This window comes from Cygnus atratus, unplaced genomic scaffold, assembly GCF_013377495.2.
Source record: "Cygnus atratus isolate AKBS03 ecotype Queensland, Australia unplaced genomic scaffold, CAtr_DNAZoo_HiC_assembly HiC_scaffold_77, whole genome shotgun sequence".
Taxonomy (NCBI): domain Eukaryota; kingdom Metazoa; phylum Chordata; class Aves; order Anseriformes; family Anatidae; genus Cygnus; species Cygnus atratus.
Genome location: NW_026110202.1, coordinates 879 through 18,930, shown reverse-complemented (window position 1 = coordinate 18,930; position 18,052 = coordinate 879). Strand labels below are relative to the sequence as shown.

Genomic DNA, 18,052 nt, shown 5'->3' with positions numbered 1-18,052 from the left:
TGCGGCTGAGCACCACCATCTGTCCTTACCTCTGCATAATCTCGCTCTGTCCCATGTGCATGTGTGCTGCAAGGAGAAAGTGCCAGCTGCTGGTGGAGCAGCAGGAGTGGATTTGGTGCCAGGTGCTGGAGTCAGACTGAGGGCAAGGACATCCCTGGCCTGTGCTGTCAGCTGCTGGAGCCAGGGGGTCCCCGTGAAGCTCCTGGAGCAGGGAAAAGTGGGTCTCAGCCTCCAGGCAAATGTAGCAGGAGTGTTTTGGGTCTCCAAAAGCAGCTAATGGGGGTACCAGCCCGGCTGTATCTTCCCCAAATGGAGTGTGCATGATCCCGTCTGTGTGTCTCCCGGATATGTGCTCAGCTTCCATACCAGTGGAGCTGTCAGCAGTGCCGGCCACAGCCAGGAGACCAGCGCTTGGCAGCACAGCGCTACCAGACCCAGTCTAGCCCGGCCCGCTGCCCTCCGCCAGCCCCTCCTGCTGCGGACGCTGCAGACGGGCAGCTGCTTTCTCCACTCCCTCTCCCCCTCCCATTCCTTTCCCCTCCCCTCTCCTCGTCCGTGCCAAAGGAGCTGCCCCAGCCTTTCCCCACACGCCTCCGCGTCCCGGGCTGGGCTGCAGGACGGGCAGAGCCCCGCTGGCAGCAGCCCAAGCCCTGCCCGCCCACAGGCGCCCAGCACTCGCAGCCCGGGCCAGCCCCCGAGCGGCCTCGGGGCGGAGCTGGCGGCGCCGGGCGGCGGCGGCGGCGGCGGCGGGGAGGAGGCGCCGCGGGCGGAGCAGAGCCGGGGCTGGCGGGGGCAGCGCGGCGCGGGCGGCGGAGCGGCGGGATGCGGCAGGGCCGGGCCGCAGGGCTGGCGGGGCTGGCCGCGGTGCTCCTGGGTGCGCGGGGCTGCCGGCGGCGGGGACGGGACGGGGGCTGCGGGGGGCCGGGGCCGCCCTCGCTGCTGGCCCGCCGGCTTCTTACGGACCTCGCTCCCCTCTGTCCTCCCTCTGCAGCCATCCCGTCTGCCTCCAGCGAGCTCAGCCGGCCGTTCCCTCCCACCTTGCCTTGCTCCCTGCCTTCCTCCTCTCCTTTCGGCACACCCCCACTCATTCCTGCCTGCTTCCCTTCTCCTCCTGGCTCGGCTCGGACCCTCCTTCCAAACAGCCCTGCTCCGACCTGGTCCCCAAATAACCATTCTCGGAGAAATGCCTTTGTGTGCTTTCTTCGAGAAAATGCTCCCATCAGCTGTCAACCGTTTTCTTCTCTCCTCTCCCCTTGTGTGATATTTTGGTGGCAGCAAAGCCCTTTTCTGAGTTTTCTCCTCCTTTTCTTCTTGGCAGTGGCTGCAGGCAGAGCCCAGGTGCAGCAGGAGCCACGGGCAGAGACCAGGGAGGGCACCGGCATCAGCATCACCTGCTCACACCCCAACATCCAGTCAAACGAGTACATCTATTGGTACCGTCAGCTCCCAGGCCGAGGACCCGCATTCCTCGTGTGGGCTTTAACTGGGTCCCAAGATGTGACGGACCCGGCAGGGCGGCTATCGGTGGCAGCAGACCGCCGGTCCAGCGCCCTGTGGCTCGCCCAGCCCCGGCTTCGGGACGCGGCGGCGTATTACTGCGCCCTGAGAGCCACGGGGAGAGGAGCCGGGGCTGCGGCCGGGCAGGAACCGTGGCGGGCGGGGCCGGGCGTGTGTGGCGGGGGCGAGGCAGGGGCACAGCCCCCAGGGGGCGCTGCCGCTCCGCCCGCCGGGACCACGTCGCCCCGCAGCCCCGGGGGGCACCCGCCAGCCCGGCCCTGACCCGTCCCCACTGAGCCCCTTCGGTTCTTCTGGGTAGGACGCTGGAGGTCCGGTGTGGGTCGGACCCAGCTGGGTGTGAGGGGTCAGGACGGCACACCCAGCGATGTGGAGGAGCGAAGTGGAGGGGCACACCTGACTGCATGAGCTGTGTGTGGCACCAGAGACCTCCACGCAGTCCTGCTCCCACTGCTCCTTTCAAGTTGCTAACACCTTGCAGAGAGAGGCCTGCAAATCAACAGGTGTTGAAATTTGACACAGAGATGCAAAGCTTCCTTCCCTCCCCATCTGCACCATGTTTGTAGTTCCTGGGAGCCCTTCCCAGGGCCCTGGCCAGCAGCTTTGGCATGGAGGGCACCTTCTGCCTGAGTAGCAGCTGGCAATGCCAGAGTCATCCAGTCCTGCTGAATGCTTTCATTAAGGCCACGAGCAGTCGGGAGGAGGGCACCCTTGGCCAGTTTGTGCATGGTCCCCAACCGGGGCACACAGGTGGTGACAGCGTAGGTGACAAGGGGGCTTCGGAGAATGCAGGAAGGCTGGAGAAGGGGGCTGACCAGAGCCTCAGGATGGTGCAAAGGAGCAAAGAAAAGGATTTTCCTCTTGGGCAGGAAGCACCCCCAGAGTAATGCGGGGTGGGGGCTGGCTGCCGAGGAAGCAGAGTCTCAGGAAGGGGTTTTGGATGCAGGAGGCACCCAGCCACACACAAGCCAGCAGCGTGCCTTTGCAACAAAGGCAGCCAAGGGCCTGCAGAGCTGGGGGGGTCAAAGCGGTGCCCTGGGGTGGGTGGGGCCGGGCAGGTGAGGCAGGGGCAGGGATAGGGGTACAGACACAGCCAGGCTCGCCAGGAGACTCTTCCGGTGCTTGGAAGTCCCCTTGCAGGGCCTGGATTTAAACAGCACGGGCCCAAGGGAGCATCGGAACAGCTACACTGGTTTTCCTCCATTTTCTGTTGTGGTCACTTCTTAAGAACTTGTTGTACAGGATTTGTCCCAAGCCCTTTGTTAGCGCTGCCATGTCATCCTGGCTATAAGAAATGTCTCTGCTGGACACTCACTCTAATGAGACCTTCTGGAACCTTGAATGATACAGTGACTACACCATACCTCATCCCACCCCATCAGGACACAGCCAGACTTCTGGGATGCTGCACCACAGGGTTCCTCACTTATTTCTGCGGACTTGATTAAAAGGCAATGTTCCCAGGTGGTAGAGGAAGGAAACAGGAAAGGGGTTAGAAACAGGGTGCTAGTTGTACCCAGAATAAAAAAACCATCCCTAGAGAAATGAGGACACCAGGAGGTGTTTTGTCCCATGCCTTGTTTACCCACTCTGTTTGCCACACTCCTGGTCCCTCACGCTCCCCAGGGGCTGCCTTTGTACAACAGAGTGGGGTTGCTCCTGGCTCCACCCAAGCCTCATCAGCCACCATCTTGAGTGCTTCCAGCTCCTGGCAGCTGCCTTGGTGTAGGAAAACCCCTGCAGGCCATGATCCCCCTGCTCCACTGCAGGACGCATTCTGCTTCAGAGCGGATCACCTTGGCGGTGTTCCCAGCTGGTAGAGGAAGGATCGTAGAATCGTAGAATGAATCATAGAATCATAGAATGGCTTTGGTTGGAAGGGACCTCAAAGATCATCTAGTTCCAACCCCCCTGCCATAGGCAGGGACGCCACCCAATAGATCAGGTTGATCAGGGCCTCACCTAACCTGGTCTTGAACACCTCCAGGGATGGAGCATCCACAACCTCTCTGGGCAACATCTTCCAGTGCCTCACCACCCTCTGAGTGAAGAATTTCCTCCTATCCTCTCAACTAAATCTCCCCTCATTTAGTTTAAAACCATTCCCCCCTCATCCTGTCAACATCCAACTGAGCAAAGTTGCTCTCCATTCCTTCTACAAGTCCCCTTCAAGTACTGAAAGTTCGCAGTGAGGTCACCCCGGAGCGTTCTCTTCTGAAGGCTAAACAGCCTCAGCTCTCCCAGCCTTTCTTCGTAGGAGAGGTGCTCCAGCCCCTTGATCATCTTTGTGGCCCCCCTCTGGACTCGTTCTAATAGATTGACATCCTTCTTGTGCTGGGGACTCCAGACCTAGATGCAGTACTCCAAGTGGGGCATCACAAGGGCATGTTAGAGGGGGAAAATCCCCTCCCTTGACCTGCTGGCCTCTCCTCCTTTGATGCAGCCCAGGATGCAGTTGGCCTTCTGGGCTGCAAACACGCACTGCCAGTGCAGCGTGAAAGGAAACGGGAGAGGTGGTAGAAACAGAGTGCTAGTTGTTCCCAGAGGAAAAAGTACCATCCCCAGAGAAATGAGGACCCCAGGAGGTAGTGTAAAACGCCAGTGGGGCAAGAGCCCTGAAGCCTCCTTCAGGGGAGGTTTAGGTAGGATATTAGGAAAAAATTATTTACTGAAAGGGTTGTTAGGCATTGGAATAGGCTGCTCAGGGAAGTGGTTGAGTCACCATCCCTGGAGGTCTTTAAAAGAAGTTTAGATGTAGAGTTCAGTGATATGGTTTAGTGGAGGACTTGTTAGTGTTAGGTCAGAGGTTGGACTAGGTGATCTTGGAGGTCTCTTCCAACCTAAATGATTCTGTGATTTGGTGACTCTAAATCAGGAGTGTGCAGAAGAGCAGGCAGTTTCTCACTGAAGAAGGAAGGACGCCATTGGAGGATCAGTGCAGGAACAGACCCTTTCTACCACAGGGACCAAAAAGCCACCATGTTCCCCAGCTGTGCAGATGTTGGCTGCAGAAGCAATACTGTCACTGCTGGAGGAGGACCCCAGCCAGGTATTTCAAACACTCCAGGAACAAGCATTTTCTCCTCCCCCTTTCATTCTTTGTTCCCCTTGCCGAGTCATTTCCTGCAGCTCTGCTCTCCTGGGGTGCTTGGTGGGGACGTGTGCTCTTCTGAGGTTTCCTCACACATGCAGGAGGATTGGTCTCAGAATGCGCCTTGTTTATCTCATCCTCGCTGCCTTCCTGAGGCAACCACTGGGTAAGCATTGCCGGTGGCTGGTGGCATGATTCTCCTTCTCCTCAGGAGAATATCACCCCCATCAACAGCTCGCTGCAGGGAGCTGCTCTTGAATTACTGGGAAAATGATGGCTAGTATCAGATCATGACTGTTTTGCACCTCTTTTCTGAAGATGCTCTTACTGCTGGAAAGGAAGATGAGACACAAGAAACACCTCCTCTCCTGATCATCTCAGATCTTCTTCCCTTCCTTTCCTATTGCCAATCATCCATGCCACTCTGCCCCTCTCTTCTGACACTCTGGGCAGTAGGAGAGAAGGAACTAAAGACAGCTCTACCGTGAGGGTATGGTAATGGCCTTACCTGTGGGAGGTAATGAATATTACCTTGCTCTGGGATCCATGCTAACCTCTGGTCATAGACTTCCTTCCCAAAGACGCCAACATCCATGGGATTCTTGCTGCAGTTGAAGGCACAGGAAGCCTTCCCATCCAGAAGCTTGCTTCTCCTCTAGGTTTCTGTGATCAGTTGCTGACATTTGGTTTCTTTCAGATGTCATGGGGCAGACCTCCGTCACCCAGCAAGAAGGACAAGTCACCGTGGAACAGAAAAAAAGGTTCCAGACCACTTGCACGTACCAGAGCTCCTATTTTTATGCCTTGATCTGGTACCAGCAGAAGAAGGGACAAGCCCCTCAACTGGTCACATATCACAACACAGCAGGCACCAAGCAGAACGGCCGTTTCACCACGGAGCTGAACACTGCGGGGAAATCCAGCATCCTGCGGCTGAAGGAAGTTGAGCTCTCTGACAGCGCCTTGTACCTCTGCGCTGTGCATGACACCTTGGTGCAGGGAGCTGCCCTGGCTGAGCAACAATCCCGGATGGGGAGGGGATGTGTCTGTGCAAGGCAGAGCTCTGGGATGGGGCCCTCAGCTCTCCCCTGGCAGCGCTGCTTCCCCTGTGCACTCCGAGATCTGCCAGCCAGATCCTCTTTCCCAGTGGGACTGGTGTCAGTGGCTTGAAAGGAAGGAGAAGGTGGTGAAAGAGCCCTTGCCCTCAAACTGTTCTCCCTGTGCACCCATGGACAAAGCAGCTTTTGCCATTTGCTTTGCAAAAAGCTCATGGCCCATTCTGATCTATGCGCTCTGCTCTGCACCGAGGGCTGGAAGCAAGAGGTCAGAGACTCACCTGAGCATGGCAGTCCCATGCAAAAAGCTTCTTTGTCCTCTGACTTTCCCCATAGGTCTGGTAGGATGGACCGTCCCTGGGTGGGCATTCCTACAGAACATAATGTTGTTAGCACACAGCATCAGCAAGAACAGGATCTCCCAAGCTGCCCAGCGAAGTGGAAATCCCTAGGCAGGGAGGAACACAGGAGATCGGACATGGTTTCTTGTGCGTTAGACATATCCCTAGGACTGTGTCCACCACCACAGAGGTTGGCCATGCCAGGAAGAGGGCTGGACTGACCGAGAACTGCTTCATGGCAGGGGAGAGGCAGGCCCTGCAGAGCAGCCAGGGTGGGGTTGGGCATCGGATGCTGTCCTTGGATGGCCCTGTCTGATGGGAGCTGGGGGTGTGCCAGGCCAGTGAGGGGCCTTGTGTGCGGCCTGGCCAGGCTGATTTCACCCTCAGTCTGCGAGTCACCTCTACCCTGCAAAGCTGTGCAGCTCCTGGGCTGTGCAGGGAACGCTTTGGGATGAGGAGGGAGTATAGGCCACCTTCCTTGCCACTCTTGCTCTTGTGTGCAGACCATGCTCCCACATTGTGCAGACTGATGGGAGGATGAGGAGAAGAATGCTTGGGGCTGTTGCAAAGGCTGTTTCTTACACTGTTCCACTTCTGAATCTTTTGAGACCACATGATGCCCTGTCATCATATCCCACAAGACACCTCACATGACAGACCTCCCAGAAGCAGCCCTTCCTCACTCCTCAACTCCCTATCTTAATTTAATGTAATTATCCCTATCTGAAGTCGTAAGCCCTTTAGGGCTTATATTTTCTCCCCACAGCTTCCATTGAGGAGGGGAAGTGAAAGAGCCATGTGGTGCTGTTTAGTTGACCATTGGTGTGAAACCACCACAGCCTGTGTGCTAGATTTGTGCAAGTGTCTGCGGGTGCAGATTTTTGCATGATTCCACATAGGTGTGCAAGAGGAGGTGTGTGTTTGTGTGACCCCCTCACAAGAAAATATGCTGGCCACCTCAGAGCATTCTCCACTGCTCTGCCCGTGAGCTCCAGAGAGCAGCCAGGGCAAGAAGGAACCTGAGAGCAACTGAACAACCACAGAACAATCCTGGCCCAGAAGTGCCCACAGCACACGCACTGATATGCAAGCTTCTGTGTCTGCAGACCCCCTTCTCCTGACCCTAGGAAATCCACCCTGTGCTACTGCCAATTTTAGTGCCCAACAAGCATGGGTCCACTCTAGTTTGGTCCTTTTCTTTTATTCCATAGAGCGGGATTCAGAGTGTAAGAGCATGGTGGCAGTCACCCCTCCTTGCCTCTACAGGCCAGGACGCAGCTGCTCTCCCCACAGCTAGAGAGTTCAAAAGAATGGCGTTAGCTTTATGTACAGGGAGACAGGCTGAGAAATCCTGAGCAACATGATCTGATGAGGCCTGTTCTGAATACAGGGTTAGACTATGTGGGTGCTGGAAACAGCAAGGAGATTAGGAGCAGCCAAACTGTACAGAGAGCCAATCATGCCTGCCCAGCTTCATTGTCTCCTATGCAAGGTGGTTGGCACTGTGGAAATGTGAGGGCTGTGAATGTTCTCTACACAGATTTTAGCAAATTCAGAAATGGGTAATTCTGATTAGATGCATGGAAGAAATAATTACCCTGAAGGTGTTCAAGGCCTGGAGCAGACTGCCAAAGAGATGCTATGGGAGCTCCATCCTTGGAAGAGTTCAAACTTTGCCTGGACTTGATCCTGAGCAACCTGATCTGATGAGACCTGCTTTGAACACAGGGTTGGACTACATGCGTGCTGGCGGTGCAGCCTGTGATCCTCTGGGAGGGTTTCTCAGATGACTGGCTAGGACTGCTCAGGAGTCTTGGGGCAACCTGCATAATCACCACATCTCAGCCTTGGTGGGATGTTGTTGTCAGATCACTGTTTCTGTTAATTCCCAGTGTGCCCCTTGTTCTCATACTGATATCGCTCATGACATCAAAAGCTGATGGAGGGAACAGCACTCACGCACATTGCTGCTCATGTAAAAAGATGCATGAACTCATCGATCCACACACAGGCACTCCTGGATGCATACTGAAGTACAGTCAGGCACACACACACACACACACACATAGGCGTGCACACAGTGAAGAGAGGAGAGTCTGCTCATGTGAAGCCCAGGGTTGGGATCTTACTTTCTACTGTCTCTGCAGGAACATCCTGGCTTGCTGAGGCCCTGATGTTTTGTCTGTCCAGAAGATATCGAGGGGTGGAGGAGAATGAATCCTGAGCAGCAACTCCATCTCCTCCTTCCTCCTGCTGCAGCTGTCTTCCCCTAGGGGCGAGGGAAGGTCTACAGAGTGGTTTCTTTTGTTGCTGCTGGGTTTGTCTGAGAGCTGAAAGATGCTGCTCTTCATCCTGGACTCAGTCATTGACCACTTCACCCAGACTGGGAATCCAGACTGGTGCCCAACCAGCCCTTGCATCCTTCCATGCAGTTTGTCTTCGGCAACCTCCCCTTCAATGACATTTGCCAAGTCTTGGTCGGGATGCCTCATGCTTTTAGATGCCTTCTCTGCAGAGAGCACCTTTCTTTCTTACCTTTCAGCTTCCCACTCCTTCTTTCCTTCCCTAGAAGCAGCCCTTCAGCACTAGGGAGAGGGGCAGAGAGAAAGAACAAAAGGAAGCTGGAAAGAAGAACATGCAGGGACACAAGCCTGACTGACAGATGATGAGGGAGGCAGTGAGGAGACCAAATGTGGGCAGTCACACCACTTGGAGGGGTACACAGGCCTGTGGCTGTGTTTATGCCACTGAGGTTCTAAGATCGGGGACCTTGTCAATTGGGATGCTAAGAAAAGAGGAGGCAATCAACAAGCATACAGAGACCGAGACCAAAGAAAACAAACACAGAGGCAATGACAAGAGACAAACCTCACCATTCACACCAGCTGTTGGCCTATCAAGAAGCCACAGGTGCCACTGCCAGGAAGATCAGCCTGGGCCTTGCACCTCCTACAGTTGTGGGCCAGGACACAGGCTGGGATGGGTGCAGGACAGACCTATACAACCCCATGAGGGGACGTGCAGAGAAACAGGAGCCAGGAGGAGCACACGAGGGCAGACAGAGCAGGGTGTAAAAGGGGCTGCTCCATGCACTTGTGTGGCTGGGCCCTGAGCCTGAGCACCGCCGTCTGTCCTGTCCTCTTCTGGAATCTTTCCTTACCTCTGCGTAATCTCGCTCTGTGCCATGTGCATGTGTGCTGCAAGGAGAAAGTGCCAGCTGCTGGTGGAGCAGCAGGAGTGGATTTGGTGCCAGGTGCTGGAGTCAGACTGGGGGTGAGGTCTCCCCTGGCTTATTCTGTCAGCTGCTGGAGCCAGGGTGTGCCTGTGAAGCTCCTGGAGCAGGGAAAAGTGGGTCTCAGCCTCCAGGCAAATGCGGCAGGAGTGTTTTGGGTCTCCAAAAGCAGCTACTGGGGGTACCGGCCTCGGTGTATGGTCCTCAAATGGGGTGTGCACGACCTTGTCTGTGTGTCTCCCGGATATGTGCTCAGCTTCGATACCATTCGAGCTGCCGGCAGTGCCAGCCACAGCTGGGGAACCAGTGCTTCTCATCACCACACTGCCAGGCCTCGTCCACCCAGGCCTGCTGCCCTTCACCTGCCCCTCTTGCTGGGGACGCTGCAGATGGGCAGCTGCTTTCTCCACTCCCTCTCCCATTCCTTTCCCCTCCCCTCTCCTCGTCCGTGCCAAAGGAGCTGCCTCAGCCTTTCCCCGCACTCGCCTCCGCGTCCCGGGCTGGGCTGCAGGACGGGCAGAGCCCCGCTGGCAGCAGCCCAAGCCCTGCCCGCCCACAGGCGCCCAGCACTCGCAGCCCGGGCCAGCCCCCGAGCGGCCCCGGGGCGGAGCTGGCGGCGCCGGGCGGCGGCGGCGGCGGCGGGGAGGAGGCGCCGCGGGCGGAGCAGAGCCGGGGCTGGCGGGGGCAGCGCGGCGCGGGCGGCGGAGCGGCGGGATGCGGCAGGGCCGGGCCGCAGGGCTGGCGGGGCTGGCCGCGGTGCTCCTGGGTGCGCGGGGCTGCCGGCGGCGGGGACGGGACGGGGGCTGCGGGGGGCCGGGGCCGCCCTCGCTGCTGGCCCGCCGGCTTCTTACGGACCTCGCTCCCCTCTGTCCTCCCTCTGCAGCCATCCCGTCTGCCTCCAGCGAGCTCAGCCGGCCGTTCCCTCCCACCTTGCCTTGCTCCCTGCCTTCCTCCTCTCCTTTCGGCACACCCCCACTCATTCCTGCCTGCTTCCCTTCTCCTCCTGGCTCGGCTCGGACCCTCCTTCCAAACAGCCCTGCTCCGACCTGGTCCCCAAATAACCATTCCCGGAGAAATGCCTTTGTGTGCTTTCTTCTGAGAAAATGCTCCCATCAGCTGTCAACCGTTTATCTTCTCTCCTCTCCCCTTGTGTGATATTTTGGAGGCAGCAAAGCCCTTTTCTGAGTTTTCTCCTCCTTTTCTTCTTGGCAGTGGCTGCAGGCAGAGCCCAGGTGCAGCAGGAGCCACGGGCAGAGACCAGGGAGGGCACCGGCATCAACATCACCTGCTCACACCCCAACATCCAGTCAAACGAGTACATCTGTTGGTACCGTCAGCTCCCAGGCCGAGGACCCGCATTCCTCGTGTGGGCTTCTAGTGGGTCCCAAGATGTGACGGACCCGGCAGGGCGGCTATCGGTGGCAGCAGACCGCCGGTCCAGCGTCCTGTTGCTCGCCCAGCCCCGGCTTCGGGACGCGGCGGTGTATTACTGCGCCCTGAGAGCCACGGGGAGAGGAGCCGGGGCTGCGGCCGGGCAGGAACCGTGGCGGGCGGGGCCGGGCGTGTGTGGCGGGGGCGAGGCAGGGGCACAGCCCCCAGGGGGCGCTGCCGCTCCGCCCGCCGGGACCACGTCGCCCCGCAGCCCCGGGGGGACCTCCGCCAGCCCGGCCCTGACCCGTCCCCACTGAGCCCCTTCGGTCCTTCTGGGTAGGACGCTGGAGGTCCGGTGTGGGTCGGACCCAGCTGGGTGTGAGGGGTCAGGACGGCACACCCAGCGATGTGGAGGAGCGAGTGGAGGGGCACACCTGACTGCATGAGCTGTGTGTGGCACCAGAGACTTCCACGCAGTCCTGCTCCCACTGCTCCTTTCAAGCTGCTAACACTTTGCAGAGAGAGGCCTGCAAATCGACAGGTGTTGAAATTTGACACAGAGATGCAAAGCTTCCTTCCCTCCCCATCTGCACCATGTTTGTAGTTCCTGGGAGCCCTTCCCAGGGGCCCTGGCTAGCAGCTTTGGCATGGAGGGCACGTTCTGCCTGAGTAGCAGCTGGCAATGCCAGAGACATCCAGTCCTGCTGAATGCTTTCATTAAGGCCACGAGCAGTCGGGAGGAGGGCACCCTTGGCCAGTTTGTGCATGGTCCCCAACCGGGGCACACAGGTGGTGACAGCGTAGGTGACAAGGGGGCTTCAGAGAATGCAGGAAGGCTGGAGAAGGGGGCTGACCAGAGCCTCAGGATGGTGCAAAGGAGCAAAGAAAAGGATTTTCCTCTTGGGCAGGAAGCACCCCCAGAGTAATGCGGGGTGGGGGCTGGCTGCCGAGGAAGCAGAGTCTCAGGAAGGGGTTTTGGGTGCAGGAGGCACCCAGCCACACACAAGCCAGCAGCGTGCCTTTGCAGCAAAGGCAGCCAAGGGCCTGCGGAGCTGGGGGGGTCAAAGCGGTGCCCTGGGGTGGGTGGGGCCGGGCAGGTGAGGCAGGGGCAGGGATAGGGGTACAGACACAGCCAGGCTCGCCAGGAGACTCTTCCGGTGCTTGGAAGTCCCCTTGCAGGGCCTGGATTTAAACAGCACGGGCCCAAGGGAGCATCGGAACAGCTACACTGGTTTTCCTCCATTTTCTGTTGTGGTCACTTCTTAAGAACTTGTTGTACAGGATTTGTCCCAAGCCCTTTGTTAGCGCTGCCATGTCATCCTGGCTATAAGAAATGTCTCTGCTGGACACTCACTCTAATGAGACCTTCTGGAACCTTGAATGATACAGTGACTACACCATACCTCATCCCACCCCATCAGGACACAGCCAGACTTCTGGGATGCTGCACCACAGGGTTCCTCACTTATTTCTGCGGACTTGATTAAAAGGCAATGTTCCCAGGTGGTAGAGGAAGGAAACAGGAAAGGGGTTAGAAACAGGGTGCTAGTTGTACCCAGAATAAAAAAACCATCCCTAGAGAAATGAGGACCCCAGGAGGTGTTTTGTCCCATGCCTTGTTTACCCACTCTGTTTGCCACACTCCTGGTCCCTCACGCTCCCCAGGGGCTGCCTTTGTACAACAGAGTGGGGTTGCTCCTGGCTCCACCCAAGCCTCATCAGCCACCATCTTGAGTGCTTCCAGCTCCTGGCAGCTGCCTTGGTGTAGGAAAACCCCTGCAGGCCATGATCCCCCTGCTCCACTGCAGGACGCATTCTGCTTCAGAGCGGATCACCTTGGCGGTGTTCCCAGCTGGTAGAGGAAGGATCGTAGAATCGTAGAATGAATCATAGAATCATAGAATGGCTTTGGTTGGAAGGGACCTCAAAGATCATCTAGTTCCAACCCCCCTGCCATAGGCAGGGACGCCACCCAATAGATCAGGTTGATCAGGGCCTCACCTAACCTGGTCTTGAACACCTCCAGGGGTGGAGCATCCACAACCTCTCTGGGCAACATCTTCCAGTGCCTCACCACCCTCTGAGTGAAGAATTTCCTCCTATCCTCTCAACTAAATCTCCCCTCATTTAGTTTAAAACCATCCCCCCTCATCCTGTCAACATCCAACTGAGCAAAGTTGCTCTCCATTCCTTCTACAAGTCCCCTTCAAGTACTGAAAGTTCGCAGTGAGGTCACCCCGGAGCGTTCTCTTCTGAAGGCTAAACAGCCTCAGCTCTCCCAGCCTTTCTTCGTAGGAGAGGTGCTCCAGCCCCTTGATCATCTTTGTGGCCCCCCTCTGGACTCATTCTAATAGATTGACATCCTTCTTGTGCTGGGGACTCCAGACCTAGATGCAGTACTCCAAGTGGGGCATCACAAGGGCATGTTAGAGGGGGAAAATCCCCTCCCTTGACCTGCTGGCCTCTCCTCCTTTGATGCAGCCCAGGATGCAGTTGGCCTTCTGGGCTGCAAACACGCACTGCCAGTGCAGCGTGAAAGGAAACGGGAGAGGTGGTAGAAACAGAGTGCTAGTTGTTCCCAGAGGAAAAAGAACCATCCTCAGAGAAATGAGGACCCCAGGAGGTAGTGTAAAACGCCAGTGGGGCAAGAGCCCTGAAGCCTCCTTCAGGGGAGGTTTAGGTAGGATATTAGGAAAAAATTATTTACTGAAAGGGTTGTTAGGCATTGGAATAGGCTGCTCAGGGAAGTGGTTGAGTCACCATCCCTGGAGGTCTTTAAAAGAAGTTTAGATGTAGAGTTCAGTGATATGGTTTAGTGGAGGACTTGTTAGTGTTAGGTCAGAGGTTGGACTAGGTGATCTTGGAGGTCTCTTCCAACCTAAATGATTCTGTGATTTGGTGACTCTAAATCAGGAGTGTGCAGAAGAGCAGGCGTTTCTCACTGAAGAAGGAAGGACGCCATTGGAGGATCAGTGCAGGAACAGACCCTTTCTACCACAGGGACCAAAAAGCCACCATGTTCCCCAGCTGTGCAGATGTTGGCTGCAGAAGCAATACTGTCACTGCTGGAGGAGGACCCCAGCCAGGTATTTCAAACACTCCAGGAACAAGCATTTTCTCCTCCCCCTTTCATTCTTTGTTCCCCTTGCCGAGTCATTTCCTGCAGCTCTGCTCTCCTGGGGTGCTTGGTGGGGACGTGTGCTCTTCTGAGGTTCCTTCACACATGCAGGAGGATTGGTCTCAGAATGCGCCTTGTTTATCTCATCCTCGCTGCCTTCCTGAGGCAACCACTGGGTAAGCATTGCCGGTGGCTGGTGGCATGATTCTCCTTCTCCTCAGGAGAATATCACCCCCATCAACAGCTCGCTGCAGGGAGCTGCTCTTGAATTACTGGGAAAATGATGGCTAGTATCAGATCATGACTGTTTTGCACCTCTTTTCTGAAGATGCTCTTACTGCTGGAAAGAAAGATGAGACACAAGAAACACCTCCTCTCCTGATCATCTCAGATCTTCTTCCCTTCCTTTCCTATTGCCAACCATCCATGCCACTCTGCCCCTCTCTTCTGACACTCTGGGCAGTAGGAGAGAAGGAACTAAAGACAGCTCTACCGTGAGGGTATGGTAATGGCCTTACCTGTGGGAGGTAATGAATATTACCTTGCTCTGGGATCCATGCTAACCTCTGGTCATAGACTTCCTTCCCAAAGACGCCAACATCCATGGGATTCTTGCTGCAGTTGAAGGCACAGGAAGCCTTCCCATCCAGAAGCTTGCTTCTCCTCTAGGTTTCTGTGATCAGTTGCTGACATTTGGTTTCTTTCAGATGTCATGGGGCAGACCTCCGTCACCCAGCAAGAAGGACAAGTCACCGTGGAACAGAGAAACACATTCCAGACCACTTGCACGTATCAAATCCCCAGCTTGTATGCCTTGATCTGGTACCAGCAGAAGAAGGGACAAGCCCCTCAACTGGGCACATATCACAACACAGCAGGCACCAAGCAGAACGGCCGTTTCACCACGGAGCTGAACACTGTGGGGAAATCCAGCATCCTGCGGCTGAAGGAAGTTGAGCTCTCTGACAGCGCCTTGTACCTCTGTGCTGTGAGTGACACCCTGCTGCACAGAGCTGCCCTGGCTGAGGAACAACCCCGGATGGGGAGGGGATGTGTCTGTGCAAGGCAGAGCTCTGGGATGGGGCCCTCAGCTCTCCCCTAGCAGCGCTGCTTCCCCTGTGCACTCCGAGATCTGCCAGCCAGATCCTCTTTCCCAGTGGGACTGGTGTCAGTGGCTTGAAAGGAAGGAGAAGGTGGTGAAAGAGCCCTTGCCCTCAAACTGTTCTCCCTGTGCACCCATGGACAAAGCAGCTTTTGCCATTTGCTTTGCAAAAAGCTCATGGCCCATTCTGATCTATGCGCTCTGCTCTGCACCGAGGGCTGGAAGCAAGAGGTCAGAGACTCACCTGAGCATGGCAGTCCCATGCAAAAAGCTTCTTTGTCCTCTGACTTTCCCCATAGGTCTGGTAGGATGGACCGTCCCTGGGTGGGCATTCCTACAGAACATAATGTTGTTAGCACACAGCATCAGCAAGAACAGGATCTCCCAAGCTGCCCAGCGAAGTGGAAATCCCTAGGCAGGGAGGAACACAGGAGATCGGACATGGTTTCTTGTGTGTTAGACATATCCCTAGGACTGTGTCCACCACCACAGAGGTTGGCCATGCCAGGAAGAGGGCTGGACTGACCGAGAACTGCTTCATGGCAGGGGAGAGGCAGGCCCTGCAGAGCAGCCAGGGTGGGGTTGGGCATCGGATGCTGTCCTTGGATGGCCCTGTCTGATGGGAGCTGGGGGTGTGCCAGGCCAGTGAGGGGCCTTGTGTGCGGCCTGGCCAGGCTGATTTCACCCTCAGTCTGCGAGTCACCTCTACCCTGCAAAGCTGTGCAGCTCCTGGGCTGTGCAGGGAACGCTTTGGGATGAGGAGGGAGTATAGGCCACCTTCCTTGCCACTCTTGCTCTTGTGTGCAGACCATGCTCCCACATTGTGCAGACTGATGGGAGGATGAGGAGAAGAATGCTTGGGGCTGTTGCAAAGGCTGTTTCTTACACTGTTCCACTTCTGAATCTTTTGAGACCACATGATGCCCTGTCATCATATCCCACAAGACACCTCACATGACAGACCTCCCAGAAGCAGCCCTTCCTCACTCCTCAACTCCCTATCTTAATTTAATGTAATTATCCCTATCTGAAGTCGTAAGCCCTTTAGGGCTTATATTTTCTCCCCACAGCTTCCATTGAGGAGGGGAAGTGAAAGAGCCATGTGGTGCTGTTTAGTTGACCATTGGTGTGAAACCACCACAGCCTGTGTGCTAGATTTGTGCAAGTGTCTGTGGGTGCAGATTTTTGCATGATTCCACACAGGTGTGCAAGAGGAGGTGTGTGTTTGTGTGACCCCCTCACAAGAAAATATGCTGGCCACCTCAGAGCATTCTCCACTGCTCTGCCCGTGAGCTCCAGAGAGCAGCCAGGGCAAGAAGGAACCTGAGAGCAACTGAACAACCACAGAACAATCCTGGCCCAGAAGTGCCCACAGCACACGCACTGATATGCAAGCTTCTGTGTCTGCAGACCCCCTTCTCCTGACCCTAGGAAATCCACCCTGTGCTACTGCCAATTTTAGTGCCCAACAAGCATGGGTCCACTCTAGTTTGGTCCTTTTCTTTTATTCCATAGAGCGGGATTCAGAGTGTAAGAGCATGGTGGCAGTCACCCCTCCTTGCCTCTACAGGCCAGGACGCAGCTGCTCTCCCCACAGCTAGAGAGTTCAAAAGAATGGCGTTAGCTTTATGTACAGGGAGACAGGCTGAGAAATCCTGAGCAACATGATCTGATGAGGCCTGTTCTGAATACAGGGTTAGACTATGTGGGTGCTGGAAACAGCAAGGAGATTAGGAGCAGCCAAACTGTACAGAGAGCCAATCATGCCTGCCCAGCTTCATTGTCTCCTATGCAAGGTGGTTGGCACTGTGGAAATGTGAGGGCTGTGAATGTTCTCTACACAGATTTTAGCAAATTCAGAAATGGGTAATTCTGATTAGATGCATGGAAGAAATAATTACCCTGAAGGTGTTCAAGGCCTGGAGCAGACTGCCAAAGAGATGCTATGGGAGCTCCATCCTTGGAAGAGTTCAAACTTTGCCTGGACTTGATCCTGAGCAACCTGATCTGATGAGACCTGCTTTGAACACAGGGTTGGACTACATGCGTGCTGGCGGTGCAGCCTGTGATCCTCTGGGAGGGTTTCTCAGATGACTGGCTAGGACTGCTCAGGAGTCTTGGGGCAACCTGCATAATCACCACATCTCAGCCTTGGTGGGATGTTGTTGTCAGATCACTGTTTCTGTTAATTCCCAGTGTGCCCCTTGTTCTCATACTGATATCGCTCATGACATCAAAAGCTGATGGAGGGAACAGCACTCACGCACATTGCTGCTCATGTAAAAAGATGCATGAACTCATCGATCCACACACAGGCACTCCTGGATGCATACTGAAGTACAGTCAGGCACACACACACACACACACACAGGCGTGCACACAGTGAAGAGAGGAGAGTCTGCTCATGTGAAGCCCAGGGTTGGGATCTTACTTTCTACTGTCTCTGCAGGAACATCCTGGCTTGCTGAGGCCCTGATGTTTTGTCTGTCCAGAAGATATCGAGGGGTGGAGGAGAATGAATCCTGAGCAGCAACTCCATCTCCTCCTTCCTCCTGCTGCAGCTGTCTTCCCCTAGGGGCGAGGGAAGGTCTACAGAGTGGTTTCTTTTGTTGCTGCTGGGTTTGTCTGAGAGCTGAAAGATGCTGCTCTTCATCCTGGACTCAGTCATTGACCACTTCACCCAGACTGGGAATCCAGACTGGTGCCCAACCAGCCCTTGCATCCTTCCATGCAGTTTGTCTTCGGCAACCTCCCCTTCAATGACATTTGCCAAGTCTTGGTCGGGATGCCTCATGCTTTTAGATGCCTTCTCTGCAGAGAGCACCTTTCTTTCTTACCTTTCAGCTTCCCACTCCTTCTTTCCTTCCCTAGAAGCAGCCCTTCAGCACTTGCGAGGGGGGCAGAGAGAAAGAACAAAAGGAAGCTGGAAAGAAGAACATGCAGGGACACAAGCCTGACTGACAGATGATGAGGGAGGCAGTGAGGAGACCAAATGTGGGCAGTCACACCACTTGGAGGGGTACACAGGCCTGTGGCTGTGTTTATGCCACTGAGGTTCTAAGATCGGGGACCTTGTCAATTGGGATGCTAAGAAAAGAGGAGGCAATCAACAAGCATACAGAGACTGAGACCAGAGAAAACAAACACAGAGGCAATGACAAGAGACAAACCTCACCATTCACACCAGCTGTTGGCCTATCAAGAAGCCACAGGTGCCACTGCCAGGA

At 55.8% G+C, this 18,052-nt stretch overlaps 4 gene segments (V, D, J or C); all 4 read left to right on the top strand.

Moving 5' to 3' along the window:
• The first annotated feature begins 759 nt into the window (after window positions 1–759).
• LOC118258916 (T cell receptor alpha variable 26-2-like) lies at window positions 760–1,779 on the top strand. The segment is given in 2 exon segments: window positions 760–874; window positions 1,319–1,779. Coding segments are annotated over 2 exon segments (513 nt in total).
• Window positions 1,780–4,723: 2,944 nt separating this feature from the next.
• Window positions 4,724–5,796, top strand: LOC118258917 (T cell receptor alpha variable 1-1-like). The segment is given in 3 exon segments: window positions 4,724–4,772; window positions 5,304–5,601; window positions 5,727–5,796. Coding segments are annotated over 3 exon segments (417 nt in total).
• A 4,089-nt stretch (window positions 5,797–9,885) lies between these two features.
• LOC118258918 (T cell receptor alpha variable 26-2-like) lies at window positions 9,886–10,922 on the top strand. The segment is given in 2 exon segments: window positions 9,886–10,000; window positions 10,447–10,922. Coding segments are annotated over 2 exon segments (528 nt in total).
• Window positions 10,923–13,850: 2,928 nt separating this feature from the next.
• Window positions 13,851–14,777, top strand: LOC118258919 (T cell receptor alpha variable 1-1-like; the record flags this gene model as incomplete). The annotated part of the segment is given in 2 exon segments: window positions 13,851–13,899; window positions 14,431–14,777. Coding segments are annotated over 2 exon segments (396 nt in total), but the record flags the coding sequence as incomplete, so codon positions are not given.
• Between the last annotated feature and the right edge of the window lie 3,275 nt (window positions 14,778–18,052).